Source organism: Haematobia irritans, chromosome 1 (genome assembly GCF_050003625.1).
Source record: "Haematobia irritans isolate KBUSLIRL chromosome 1, ASM5000362v1, whole genome shotgun sequence".
Lineage (NCBI taxonomy): Eukaryota > Metazoa > Arthropoda > Insecta > Diptera > Muscidae > Haematobia > Haematobia irritans.
The window spans coordinates 37,994,151-38,008,628 of record NC_134397.1 but is presented as its reverse complement, the minus strand read 5'-3'; the positions used below and the strand labels follow the sequence as shown (position 1 = coordinate 38,008,628).

Genomic DNA, 14,478 nt, shown 5'->3' with positions numbered 1-14,478 from the left:
AAAAATAAATTTTTGACAAAATTTTCTATAGAAAAAAATGTTAACAAAATTTTCTATATAAATAAAATTTTGTCAAAATTTTCTATAGAAATAAAATTTTGACAAAATTTTCTATAGAAATAAAATTTTGACGAAATTTTCTATAGAAATAAAATTTTGACAGAATTTTCTATAGAAATAAAATTTGGAGAAAATTTTCTATAGAAATAAAATTTGGAGAAAATTTTCTATAGAAATAAAATTTGGAGAAAATTTTCTATAGAATTAAAATGTTGACAAAATTTTCTATAGAAATAAAATTTTCACAAAATTTTCTATAGAAATAAAATTTTGACAGAATTTTCTATAGAAATAAAATTTGGAGAAAATTTTCTATAGAAATAAAATTTGGAGAAAATTTTCTATAGAAATAAAATTTTGACAAAATTATGTATAGACATAAAATTTTGACAACATTTTCTATAGAAATAAAATGTTGACAAAATTTTTCTATAAAAATAAAATTCTAACAAAATTTTCTATAAAAATAAAATTTTGACAAAATTTTCTATAGAAATAAAATTTTGACAAAATTATATATAGACATAAAATTTTAACAAAATTTTCTATAGAAATAAAACTTTGAAAAAAAATCTACAGAATATTTTTTTTTTAATTTTTTGGCAGAATTTTCTCCTAATTTGGTAGATAATTTGTAGATCGAGTGACAATCGTGTTCCCGTTACCTTTAAACAGAAGCTGTATAAGGTATTTTTACCCCCGAATTCGACCAAATATAGAAAGTACCAAACGTGAAAACCGCTCTAAAATTGAAGAGAAAATCCCCCAACCTGGCAACACTCAGCTGTTCTCACTACTATTTTTCTATTCTCCTACAAGATTATTATGTATTGTGAATATATAATATGATAGCTCAGCTATTGATGTAAACAATTTTTGTTTATATTTACATATTCCCATAAAAAAATGAGAAACTACTAATAAAACTATTAATATTTTCTATAATTTGTATAAAAATATATATTACCATATATAAATTCCTTTTTAAGTATTATATCTCATTCAGTATGCTTTTATTCTCCTTCCTCTAATAGCTAAACGAGTTCACAAAAAAAATATATATTTGTTTATACTATTATGTAATAATAAAAAAAACAACAAACACATAGTTAACTATAGTAACAAATAATACAAATTTAATTATACCATTTAAAATTGATTTAAAATTATTAACTGTAATATTTGTAATAAAATCAATTATAGTAAACAAAATATATTACTTAATAGTAAATAAAAAACTCATCTATTTAGTATTTATACAAATATTTAACTATACAATAATAAATAAATGATAATTTTATTAAAAAAAAACACACGATTTTGATTGCATGTTGTGTATAATAATCATGGAAGTGGTCTATAAAAATATCCACACCTCAAACAATTGTAGTTTATTTTTAAATGTCTCATCGAAAAGTTAAGTTGTATAGAATATGCCTTTCGATTGGTATTTGGTAATATTTGTTTGCATTCTATATTCAACATTAATTCAAAAAGTTTGGTCAACAGTTGAAAGACCAAAAAATAATGGCGATATATACATAACGAGTGAAGAGACATTTTTACGCACTCAGGCAGCTTTAATAGAAAAGGAATATGTTACTACTATGGAACCGGAAACCTATGTAAAAACAACCATCGATCCAAATATAATCGATTTTGAAGAACTTGTGGCCCTATGCAATTCGAGTTTTTCTATACCTATGGGTAAGTTAAAAATGTTTTGGTCATTATGCTGAATCATGTTGGCGATAAAAAAACACTTGATCGAATAATGATGACTAAAAATATAGTAATAGAAACTGTGATTCGTCGGTTGAAATAAAGCTAACTTCCGAACGAAACTATAAGCTTGAAATTTATTGCAAGTAGTTGTTTTGATGTATGCCGGATGGTATTGCTAACACGGTTGCCCCTTGCAATATATAAGCAACCACAATTTAGAGAAAATTTAACAAGAAAATCTCATTTTGCTAACTTTTTTTCTATAGAAAATTTTGCCAAACTTTCAGTTCTGTAGAATACTTTGCCAGAATTTTATTTCTATAGAAAAATTTGCCAAATTTTAATTTCTATAGAACATTTTGCAAATTTTTATGTCTATAGAAAATTTTGCAAAAAATTTATTTCTATAGAAAATGTTGCCAGAATTTTATTTCTATTGAAAATGTTGCCAAAATTTTATTTCTATTGGAAATTTTGCTAAAAATATCCATAGAAATTCTTTTTGGCAAAATTAATTTCTATAGAAAATTTTGCCAAAATTTTATTTCTGTAGAAACTTTTTACCAAAAATATATTTCTATAGAAATTTTTGCCAACATTTTATTTCTATTGAAATTTTTGCCAAAATTTTATTTATGAAGAAAAATTTGCCTTTTATTTCTATAGAAATTTTTTGTGATAAGACCCTTAGTATTACATCGAAATATTGTTCTAACATCCCAATAAATATATAAGCTTGATCGTAATGAAATTCTAACCCTCCGTTTGTCGGTTGAAATCACGCTTCTACCGAAAACGAAACAAACTATAGGCTTGAAACTTATTACAAGTAGTTGGTTTGATGTAGGTTAGGTTAGGTGGCAGCCCGATGTATCAGGCTCACTTAGACTATTGTGATACCACACTGGTGAACTTCTGTCTTATCACTGAGTGCTGCCCGATTCCATGTTAAGCTCAATAACAAGGGTCCTCCTTTTTATAGCCGAATCCGAACGGCGTTCCACATTGCAGTGAAACCACTTATAGAAGCTTTTAAGCCCTCAGAAATGTCACCAGCATTACTGAGGTGGGATAATCCACCGCTTAAAAACTTTTTGGTGTTCGGTCGAAGCAGGAATCGAACCCACGACATTGTGTATGCCAGGCGGGCATGCTAAACATTGCACCACTGATTGTTGTTTTGATGTAGGCCGTATGGTATTGCAAACATGGTTACTACTTACAATATACAGGGTGGCCCAAAAAGGACTGAAGGATTAAACATAACTCTATTTTTTTTGTTTTTATTTGTATGCGCAGTTGCTCCATCTTGCTGGAACCATATGGTTTGATTATTCTCAACATGTGGACGCAAAAAATTGTCTATCATAGTCCTATACAGAGCCCCGTTAACCGTTTCTGGACCGATAATTTTATCAGCCATAACACCGTACCAAACAGTAAATCTGGCGGGGTGTAATTCACGCTGATGTAATGCCCTAGGATTTTGAGTGCCCCAAAATCTACAATTTTGTTTGTTTACATAGCCATTTAAGTGTAAATGAGCTTCATTGCTCATTATAAGATTGTAAAAAGTTATAATTTTCTCTGGCTTCCAGAAGAATAAAAATATTGAGTGATTTGCACGCGTTGCTGCACATCATATGTAGCCATGATTTATCTCCAAAAACCAGTAAATAACCTTCAAAAGACAAAAAAAAATATTAAAAACAAAAAAGATATAACCATTTTTAACCCTTCAGTCTTTTTTGGGCCACCCTGTATAAGCAACTACAATTTAGAGAAAATTTAACAAGAAAATTTCTTTTTTCTATAGAAAGTTTCGCCAATTTTTTTTTTCTATAGAAAGTTTCGCCAAAATTTTATTTCTATAAAAAATGTTATTTTTATGGAACATTTTGCCAAAATTTTATTTCTATAGAAATTTTTGCCAAAAATTTATCTCTATTGAAAATTTTGCCAAAATTTTTATTTCTATAGAAAATTTTGTCAAAATTTTATTTCTGTAGAAAATTTTGCCAAAATTTTAATTTTATAGAAAATTTTGCAAATTTTATTTTTATGGAAAATTTTGCAAATTTTTATTTCTATGGAAAATTTTGCCAAAATTTTATTTCTATAAAAAAATTTTGCAAACTTTTATTACTATAAATAATTTTGCCACAAATTTATTTCTATAGAAATTTTTGCCAAAATTTTATTTCTATAGAAAATTTTGTCAAAATTTTATTTTTATTGAAAATTTTGCCAAACATTTCTATAGAAATAATACATGGCAAAATTTATTTCTATGGAAAATTTTGCCAACATTTTATTTATGTAGAAAATTTTGCCAAAATTTTATTTCAATAAAAAATTTTGCCAAACTATTATTTTTATAGAAAATTTTGCCAAAATATTATTTCTATATAAAATTTGGCAAAAAAAAATATTTCTATTGAAAATCTTGCCAACATTTTATTTGTGTAGAAAATTTTGCCAAAATTTTATTTCAATAAAAAATTTTGGCAAACTATTATTTTTATAGAAAATTTTGCCAAAATATTATTTCTATATAAAATTTTGCAAAAAAAAAATATTTCTATTGAAAATCTTGCAAAAATTTTATTTCTATAGAAAATTTTGCCAAAATTTTATTTCTATATAGAAAACTTTGCCAAAATTTTATTTCTATATGGAAAATTTTGCCAAAAAAATATATTTCTATATAGAAAATTTTGCCAAAAATTTATTTCCACACCCAAAAAAAAAGTGAACCCACCGTGGAAGAAAATGTAGGTATATTTTAGAAAATGTTAACCAAAATAGTTTTCTAATTGCAACACGTTACCAATAAGTTAATACTTTTTGTCAAATTGAACAAAATTTTTTAAAAATAATTAATTTTTGTTTCTGTCGTTTAAAAAAATTTCATATGTTGAAAGGAAAAAATGGATTTAAAAATGGTTAAAATGTCTTTAGCGCTGTACGAAGTTCAAGACAGCTGTACGAAGTTCAAGTCAAATTTACTCGTTTGGGAGACTTATAAACTCAATTTAAGCAAACTCCTACCAATTTAGGAAAATATGAACTAATTTATTTTTTAGTAAAATTTTACACTATATTTGTATATAACATTTTTTCTTATTTTTAGTTCACCTCATTAAAGTTAGCAAAAAATTATTCAAATAAGGAACATTTACTCATATTGAGTAAAATTTAACCAAAACCAACTAATCGTCATGAACTAAAATAAAGTTCAGTTGGCATTAGAGCCCCTTTTTTCTGGGTGTATATAGACAATTTTGCCAAAATTTTATTTCTATATAGAAAATTTTGCCAAAATTTTATTTCTGTAGAAAATTTTGCCAACATTTTATTTCTATGGAAAATTTTGCCAAAATTTTATTTCTATAGAAAATAAAATATTTTTTCAAAATATAATTTAATTATTATTGTTTTGATTTCAGCTTATAACCAAGCTTTGACTAAAATTCCGATCTCCAGATTTGACTTCTGGAACCTTCTAAAAGAGAAAGTCTTATACGACCCGATTGAAATTTGGAAGGTCATGTTAGTACACGTCTTCTAAAAGAAATTGGTCCTCATGGGTCCTTAATTATATATAACCCCCAACCCAGATTTTATTCGAACCGGTTGAAATTTAGTATTTGATACAAAAATATATGCCTCAAAAAAAAACCATGAAAAAATGTATCCAAATTTATCTAGTCGAAATGTGAAGTCAGTATATGATTTCTGATAATCGTGTAAGACTTGGTCCATGTCGTTTCTTAATTATATATAGAACCCATATCAAACGATGACAGATCCGAGTTGCTTGAAATTAGAAATCTAGAGGTATTTTAAAACGACAAATGAGCCGAATACCCGATTTGACTTCTTGGTCATCTAAAGTCCGTAGTTTATGTCCGATTTGAATGAAATTAGAAATCTAGAGGTATTAAGGGCCATAAATAGGTGTGAATATCTCAGTTATCCTGGTGACATTTCTGAGCATTTATAAGCTTTTCTAAGTCGATCCACTGAAATGTGTGGTATAAAGGGTGATACGGTCAAAATTTGGTCAATATAAACTTGACGTATTTCTTTCAATTTTGCATATAAAAAACCTGAACACCCCTCATTTTGAAGGTGTGTGTATGTAGAATGTTGGTCCTATTTTGATTTTGGAATTCACTCTTCAGTTGTCAAAATGCCGTCCAAGCAAGAAGAGCAGCGTATCAAAATTTTGCTCGCGCATCCCGAAAATCCGAGCTACTCGCACGCAAAGCTGGCAAAATCGCTAAAAGTTGCCAAATCAACCGTTACAAATGTAATTAAAGTGTTTGGGGAACGTTTGTCGACAGCCAGAAAGTCTGGATCGGGGGGAAATCGAAAACCGGAAGCCGCTGAGACGACAAAGAGAGTTGCCGGTAGTTTCAAGCGAAACACTAGCCTCTCTCTCCGAGATGCCGCAAATAAGCTGGGTGTACCGTCTACAACCATGCATCGAACTAAAAAACGAGCCGGACTATCGACTTACAAGAAGGTAGTGACTCCAAATCGCGATGATAAACAAAATACGACGACCAAAGCGCGATCCCGGATGCTGTACACGACGATGCTGACGAAGTTTGACTGCGTGGTAATGGACGACGAAACCTACGTCAAAGCCGACTACAAGCAGCTTCCGGGACAGGAGTTTTATACGGCAAAAGGAAGGGGAAAGGTAGCAGATATTTTCAAGAACATAAAACTGTCAAAGTTCGCAAAGAAATATCTGGTTTGGCAATCCATCTGTACCTGTGGCTTGAAAAGCCGCATTTTCATAGCTTCCGGGACTGTCAACCAAGAAATTTACGTGAAAGAGTGTTTGAATAAACGTCTGTTGCCTTTCCTGAAGAAACACGGTTGTTCCGTACTGTTTTGGCCGGATTTGGCATCTTGCCATTACGGTAAAAAGGCCATGGAGTGGTACGCCGCCAACAACGTGCAGTTGGTTCCTAAGGACAAGAACCCTCCCAACACGCCAGAGCTCCGCCCAATTGAGAAATACTGGGCTATTGTCAAGCGGAACCTAAAGAAGACCAAAAAAACTGCTAATGACGAGCAGCAGTTCAAGGCAAACTGGCTTTCTGCGGCGAAGAAGGTGGACAAGGTGGCTGTACAAAATCTGATGGCAGGTGTCAAGCGTGAGGTCCGGCAATTCGGATTTGGAAAAGCGAAAGCCTAACTGAATATTTTTCCTGAATTTTATACTAATTGAACTTGAAAAAGAAATTTAATTTGATTTTTTAAATAAACGATTTCACAGATTTACACGCGTTTTCCCTTGACCAAATTTTGACAGTATCACCCTTTATGCCCATGCGCCACCGAAACCACAACGGAGCAGTCAAGCACAGTTTCGGTCTAGTAGTCCCCCAATCAACTACTTCAAAATCCTGTAAAGATTACTTGTTTACTTCTTTGTGGTTTCATTATTATGGCTTAGACAAATATATACTAGAATTTGTATATATTTCTCTTTTGCATTCCAGATCACTATATAACTTTTAATACTACTGCAGATTTACCGAATGTGTTGGATAAGACGGGAATGGTAAGATATAAACCTCCTAACATATATCCCAGCAAAAAATGGAGCACTATTTCAGCAGGATTGTAAGGGAGAGAGGCAGTACCAACTGCTTACAAAACAACCGAATCAGCGCTGATTTTTGTGGGCGATGTCCCGATTTAGAGCAGCTTCTATATAGCGCTGTTATAATTGCTCATTTTAATAGAAATATTGCTCAGATGTGAGCAATATTGTTATTGGTATGAAGGAAAACAGTACTACCTTTCGCGCATCTATACTGCATGAATTGGTTGCAATAACGTAAACGAATGATCATAAACTAGTTTGATTGTATACCAAAAAGTGCAACTAAATTTTACTGCTGAAATATTTTTTGCTGGGATGTTATATAAATAATCGATAACTCTAAAGAGGCTCTGATTTTATTCGTTCAGTGTTTTATTCGTTGTTTTTACGAGAAAGCTGGTATTATAGAAAATTGGAAACTAAATAGAGCACGTATCCAAACGAATATTTGGCCCGCTACCGGGGACTCATTAGAGGTGTGTGAAAATGAAGGTGGTAAGTACGCCATATGATGATACTTGAGCAGGTTTCAATCAAGTCAAATTAGTCTAAACAAAACAATATATATAAGTTTTAACTTATAAATAACATTGTTCATTATGCACCCACAATAAAATATTTATAAGTTTTAACTTATAAATAACATTGTTCATTATGCACCCACTTAAAATATTTCAATGCTATTATCAATTTTACGGCCATTTTCTTGTAGCTCCGTTTGGCTTTAACTGCCAGTTAACAGAAAGTAAATTGCAAATATCTTCTCTTCGGTCAACTTTAACTGAAAAATTTTCGGCAGTTAAATTTCTAACTGGCATCTGGAATATATAGGCAAAATGACAGATATGTCCATAGTACAGTTTAAAAGTTCGTTAGCTAACGGAACACTAACGGAGCTTCATGAAAATAGGGGTTAATTGTATTTAGTTTAATTGTTTTCGTTTTACTATTTTTCTTTTTCTTAAATTTTTTAATAATAATACTTTAATATGTATTTATGATAAGAATTAACTTCATACCTTACAATGTTAGTCACATAGTTTAATTAAAAAAAAAATTGTGTACTTCTCTAAATAAATAAAAAAAAATATTTCTAGCGTAGCATTTGTGCTCCTAAATATTTCAATATTTCTGTATTTTTGTGTTTTTCATTTCAGCTGAAGAAAAAAATCCATGTGTAAGAGCTTATGCTATAGCAAAATGTTTGACAATTAGGGCCCTGGTCGATGCACGAAATTAACCACCACCGCTGCAAACATCTACATAAAATTTTGTTATTTTAAAATTATAAAACAAAAAATGAATAATATTAGCAGTGTGTAATGCCAATGATTAAATAAAATTCTGTAAACTTTTTTTAATTTTTTATATGGATATCAAAATTATAAATACTTCCAATCTAACCAGAGGTTAAAATGACAAAAAGCCATTTCGATGATGATGTGTATTGGATTTTATAAGATGGTCACGGCAAAGTATTTATTGGGGTTCACAGTGTTTTCCTATTAATCTAAACGCCTTCCCGATTTTTCGAACGTAGTACCCAACTTAAGGCTTTAAACGACAATTTTATGGAACTGTGTCAGTTATATTCTTCACATCATTTTTCGAAGAATATGATAATAAGATACTCCTTCTGAAAAATATTCCAAAAGATTTAAAGCTATCCCAATAATATAAGCATTGGAGAAATGCTTATATTCAATACGCTTTCAAACATTTTTTCAAAGAATTAGATTAGAATTCAATTTGAGAAATTGTTGAGAAAATCGCCTTCTCAACAAAAAAACAGACATTACCCTCAACAGTAGAATTCAACACGTTAGCAACAATTTCTCAACATATTAGCAACAACTTTTCAAACTAAATTTCATTTTAATGCTTCAACCCTATTGGAAAATTTGTTGAACGCAAGCAATTTGCAAGGCCGTTTAATTAATGTTGAAGATGGGATTCACTATCAAATTGATATGGCGTTACCTATGAAAAATGCTCATCCTTGTGTTTGTTGGGATCGTATCGAAATTCATATTAATATGGATTGGTGGGATTGATCTCGTTTTTTGGGTTATGGAAGGACATAAAGCTCTCGTAACATACTCTGGTTCTGGCTTATTTCTTTTCGAGTCGTGGAATGTTAAGTAAATTGAAGAAGTTTAATTTTTTCAGTGTACTTAAAAAAAGTTGGGCAAAGGAGAAAGACTATCTTGCCGACCAAATATAAAAAAAAACACAACCTTACCTCAAAATTTCAAGCCCATTTAAAAAAGTCGTGCAGAGGTCCCCTACCCCTTCAAATATCAAAAAATCAGGTAATCCATATTAACTTCATAAGATTTAATTTTGGCAACAAGAGGACGAAACTGTGAAGCGAAACTGCGTCAGTAGCTAGCAGTCATGAGGAAAATTTCTCTAATATTATGCAGTTTTTATCGGCGCTTCTCTCAAATATCATAAAGTTTGCGTCGGCTTCACACACTTCAGTTCTCTGCCGGCTTTACGAAACGTAAGGAAAATAGGATTTAGAACCTATTTTGCAATAACAAATGTTCTTTTATCGGGTATGTTCTGGGTTTCACATGAAAGATTGGCGGGAAATTGTTCCCGTAGGGGTTGTTCTGCATGCAACTTTTCACCTCACAGATGGGAGAACTTTGAACGGACATTTTTTAGTGGAATCTTTTATATTTGCAAAACCAAAGTGAATCATTTATTTTCATATGTTTTCTATATACTTCATAAATATTGGGTGATAAAATAACATGAAAGCCATTTAAAAACAAGTTTTAAAAATATACCACAAATTGTTCAAGATTCCCCTTTCACATGTTGCAAAAAAAATGGTGGTTGTTTAAAAGCAGCTGATTGTATGCATGTTCGAAACGACAGTGTTGCAAGATTTTGAGAAAACGCATTGAAACTTTTGTAATTGAAAATATGTGTGTTAATGCGTTTTAGATGTATGAATATGATAATGCTTAAATTTTAAAAAGAAAACAAACAAATTTTTGAACCAGATAAGACAAATTAAAACAATATTTTTGATCACAGATTTGCTATAAACGTTTGGGCAACATAACTTCTGCAAAGTGCCGCACACAAGAGTCAGTCAATTATAATAAACTGCGTTAGGACTTGTCGCCGTCGAGAGAAAAAATGTATGCTTCACAAAATTATTTGTTTTTATTTATTTATAGAAGCATAAAATACAAAATAATACGCATTTTTCGAATTTAAGGGACGATTTTAGTGCGAATAGCAATATTTTTTTTCCAAAGGCGTTAAATGTTTTGCGTGCAGTCCTAGTTCCTCAAATTTGGAGCTTGACTCTGAACTCTTATGGCCAGTTTCTCATCCTCCGATTAATTTTAACCGGAGGATAGACCTCCGGTTAGTAAAATTTTTGTATGGGATCAGCTGTTTTATCGACACGATAAATAATAAAACAACATTGAGAAACTGGCCCTTACAATAGTAAACAAAATTTGTACAATCCAGTAGTTTTTCTTTAGATTGCAGACCATGAGTTTCTTCGTATTTCCTTAACATTTTACCACAAACTTAGAAATAAAAGAATTGTGCCACATATTTGATTATATGTTTACAATCATGGTCTGCAAATCATATGATTTGCAGACTATGATTTTTCGGCGAGCGATTTCGAAAAATCTTGTTTCACGGGAAACCAAGAACAACCAAAAATGTTTGGGGGGAAATCAAAGTGGAAGGTGAAATCTTTTTGAAGGGAAATCCAGAACATACCCGTATATAAATCTTTTCATTCTATTCAATTTTTTGGCAAACAATTTAAAATTATAACTGCCGATTTTATAAACAATTTATCAAAACAGTACTTCGACCGCAACGTCGGTAATACCAACACCGCAGGCATTGTAGACATCTATACGGTTGACATTTGTTGTTTTTGTGGAAGAGAAATTTTCGTCCTCTTGTGTTTTTATTCTCTTTGCCGTTGCGGATTTTGGGCTTGCCATAAGAAAATCACGTAAATAATTGTTCGCCTACCACCTTTCGATGTGGTTATATTTAAACACTTAAGGGGACCTTATACGGTCGGATAAACCTGCGACACAACACGTTGCGGCGACAAACCCGATAACATATGTCATGTTCGCGGGGACGTGTTGGCATAAAATCAAAACAACTTTGATTTGTTCTGGTTGGTGTAAGGGGATGTTCGACAAACATTATCAAAAACAAATTAATGTTTGCATTAAAAACAGGCATTTATTTCTGCAATGAAATTAATTATGGATCGCCAATTCTGGTTGAAAATATAAGAAATATATAAATATAACCCGGATTTTTATTGTTTTCTTCCATTTTTTTAGTAAAAAAGTCTTCAACCATAACTTCTCGTACATCTTCATTGTTTATGCTTCTCCTTATATTTTCATGTTGTCATCATATTTGTTCGACCAGTGTGAGGTCAAAACTTGAACGGACACCCAACAAATAGAAGAACCTCTGTCGTAGTGTTTATCCTACTGTGTAAGGTCCGCTTTACACAATAGCACCGCCGGTAGTATCGCTATCGGAAAATAAATATCGATAGTACATTCAACTTAAAACTATCGATAGTTCGTTCTATCAATAGTTTTGCACCTCTAGTTTATTGTGTTCATAAAATTCCCAAAGGAAATAATTTATATATAAATATTAATATAAGATATAGTAAAAAATAGAATAGAAAATGCAAACAAATGGAGAAAACAATAGTACAAATTCCGAGGAAGCTGACTTTGCTCTGGATTTATTGGGTATATCCGCAGATCCACCCGAAAGACGAATGAAATGCGAAATGTGCAAGTGAGAAGAAAATATTAAATATTATTAAATAAATATTAAATATTATTAATTTAGAACTTGTGTATGACATGTTCAACCTTGGGAAGGAAGTCTATTATGCACATTATATAGAATGTTATTACTACTACTTTATATGAAAGTCATGATTTTTTTAAAGCGACATCAATTTCATTATAATAATAGGTTTATCCATGCCATATATACATGTATGTGACTAGCTCAATGGAATAATACATAGAATGATGGCCCTTAGAACTGAAAGAGGAGAACAAGATTATTCCTATGCAAAAACATTACTACATGTCTCCATGGCAAAACCAGATAAGTCAGAGTCCGTTAGCAGTAGAAGCGGTAAAAGATACAATGTCAAAACTGTTCTCAAAATCTGACAATCGTCCACAGCAAGTAAGGGAACTTGCTAAGGCAGACCAGAATCAAGCAAATGAAGTCACATCAATTTATACCTAATGTCGCATTACGGATTGGCTGTTATAGCTATATTTTAAATTTTTAACATTTTACTGTTCTGTAGCAAAAATGTCGAAAATAACATCAAATTTTAGAATCAGTTTAGATTTGTCCGAATTGCCTATCTTTGGCACGAATTATGCCCTTCTCTTCAATCATTTAATTTTGGAAATTGGACGCTTTCGTGCATGCAAAGCAAATCATTCAAAACTACACTTTACATCTTTACTTACCTGAAAAATATACACGAACACTTTTCTGTGTGGGCCGAGTGTACAGCTAAAGTATGCAAAGTTAGAAGATTTTTAACATAAATAAATAACATATTTCGAAACTTTGTTTTTTATATATATTTTGCACATTTTATTCAGCAAAATCATTTGAATATGCCACGAAATACAATTTTATAAAACTATCTATTATAAATAAAATTTCTTTGCTTTCTCTTTATCTAGGCGACCTGTGGTAGTATGCTGGTGTCCATCATTACCAAAACCTCCAGTAGATACTGCAAGTTCCATTATAATTCTACAACATCCCGCCGAAGAAAAACGTACACTCCGTACAGCATTAATGCTTCAATTAGGTTTGAAAGCCGGTAAATGTATCGTATACAAAGGAAAGAAATTTCCATCACCCAAGAATCAAGTCGACCTCGAACCAATTCTAAAATCGTCCAACTCTTTGCTCCTCTATCCAAGTAAAACATCAGTGCCTTTAGAAACAATAAGACATCAAATAGAAAGCGGAGAAGGACCAAAAGGGCCATTTACACTAGTCCTTATCGATGGTACTTGGCCACAAGCTAAAGCCATATATGCTAGTAGTCCAATACTACACACTATGCGACAGGTGAAATTAATTTCTGCTGGTATTAGCGACTATATAATCCGTACCCAACCAACGGAAGGCTGCCTTAGTACTTTAGAAACAGCGTCACAAGCATTAAGTGTACTAGAGGGTCGACCCGAATTAAGAAATATATTGGTGAGACCACTACATGCTTTGTGTAAATATCAACTGGATAATGGTGCTGTAGAACATCAATCCAAGGAATATCGTATAAAAAACAATCAATATCCAAAACAGATAGGTAAACGTTTGAATCGTTTACTCAATTATAGTAATACCATATGTAGACCAGAATCCATTGATGGGAAAAAAGTTGAAGGTGATCTATCTGAAATTACCAAGTGCATGACTGTACAAAATAGCTGAAATAAGGTACCAAAATATGTAGCAAAACCAACGTATAAATTTTTTATATAACCCAGAATAAACATTTTCTATAGATTGTTAATCCAAATACATATATATTTATGCCCATATGCAAAACAATTTATTGACAGTTTATCGAAGGAATTGATTTGATTAAAGGTGAAGAATTTCATACTAAGACAAAATTAACTGCCAATTCGCGGCAGTTCTCTTCGATATGAGAAAGATGGTGCAAGTCCGTATAGAATTTGGAACATTAAGAACGAAAGAGCAAATTTGTGTCTGACATGGAGAGGCAAAAATAAATTCGATAAAGAAATCCTACGCAGCGTGGACTAGATTGCCATATAGCGCATCCAAATAAAGCTGGAACGATGATCGAGTACACCACCCAAAAGAACGCTGCTGCTATTGGCAAACTCAATGATTTCATTCTCAAGGGATAAATTCAGCTAATGAGATGTCCGAACATCAATCCATTACAGACAACAGAATAGATGGCTAGCCTCAACAAACGACCTTTGGAAGCCAAAAACGTCAACGAATGA

The 14,478-nt window shown here is 31.4% G+C and overlaps 2 protein-coding genes across 4 annotated transcripts; both read left to right on the top strand.

Annotated features, from left to right (window-relative positions):
* Positions 1 to 1,456: 1,456 nt before the first annotated feature.
* On the top strand, positions 1,457 to 8,769 carry Obp84a (Odorant-binding protein 84a). 3 transcript variants are annotated; one of them, XM_075289857.1, is made up of 4 exons: positions 1,457 to 1,767; positions 7,308 to 7,369; positions 7,783 to 7,890; positions 8,572 to 8,769. In XM_075289857.1, exons 1-4 carry the CDS (start codon positions 1,494 to 1,496, stop codon positions 8,593 to 8,595), a joined length of 468 nt encoding a protein of 155 aa, XP_075145972.1. In that variant the 5' UTR covers positions 1,457 to 1,493; the 3' UTR covers positions 8,596 to 8,769. The 3 variants fall into 3 exon arrangements, with proteins under 3 accessions (XP_075145972.1, XP_075145971.1, XP_075145970.1); XM_075289856.1 differs by having other exon boundaries at positions 7,783 to 7,909; XM_075289855.1 differs by lacking the exon at positions 8,572 to 8,769 and adding an exon at positions 8,127 to 8,341 and having other exon boundaries at positions 7,783 to 7,909.
* A 3,256-nt stretch (positions 8,770 to 12,025) lies between these two features.
* On the top strand, positions 12,026 to 14,050 carry Dtwd2 (DTW domain containing 2). The gene is made up of 2 exons (XM_075289853.1): positions 12,026 to 12,244; positions 13,168 to 14,050. Exons 1-2 carry the CDS (start codon positions 12,129 to 12,131, stop codon positions 13,928 to 13,930), a joined length of 879 nt encoding a protein of 292 aa, XP_075145968.1. The 5' UTR covers positions 12,026 to 12,128; the 3' UTR covers positions 13,931 to 14,050.
* The last annotated feature ends 428 nt before the right edge of the window (positions 14,051 to 14,478 follow it).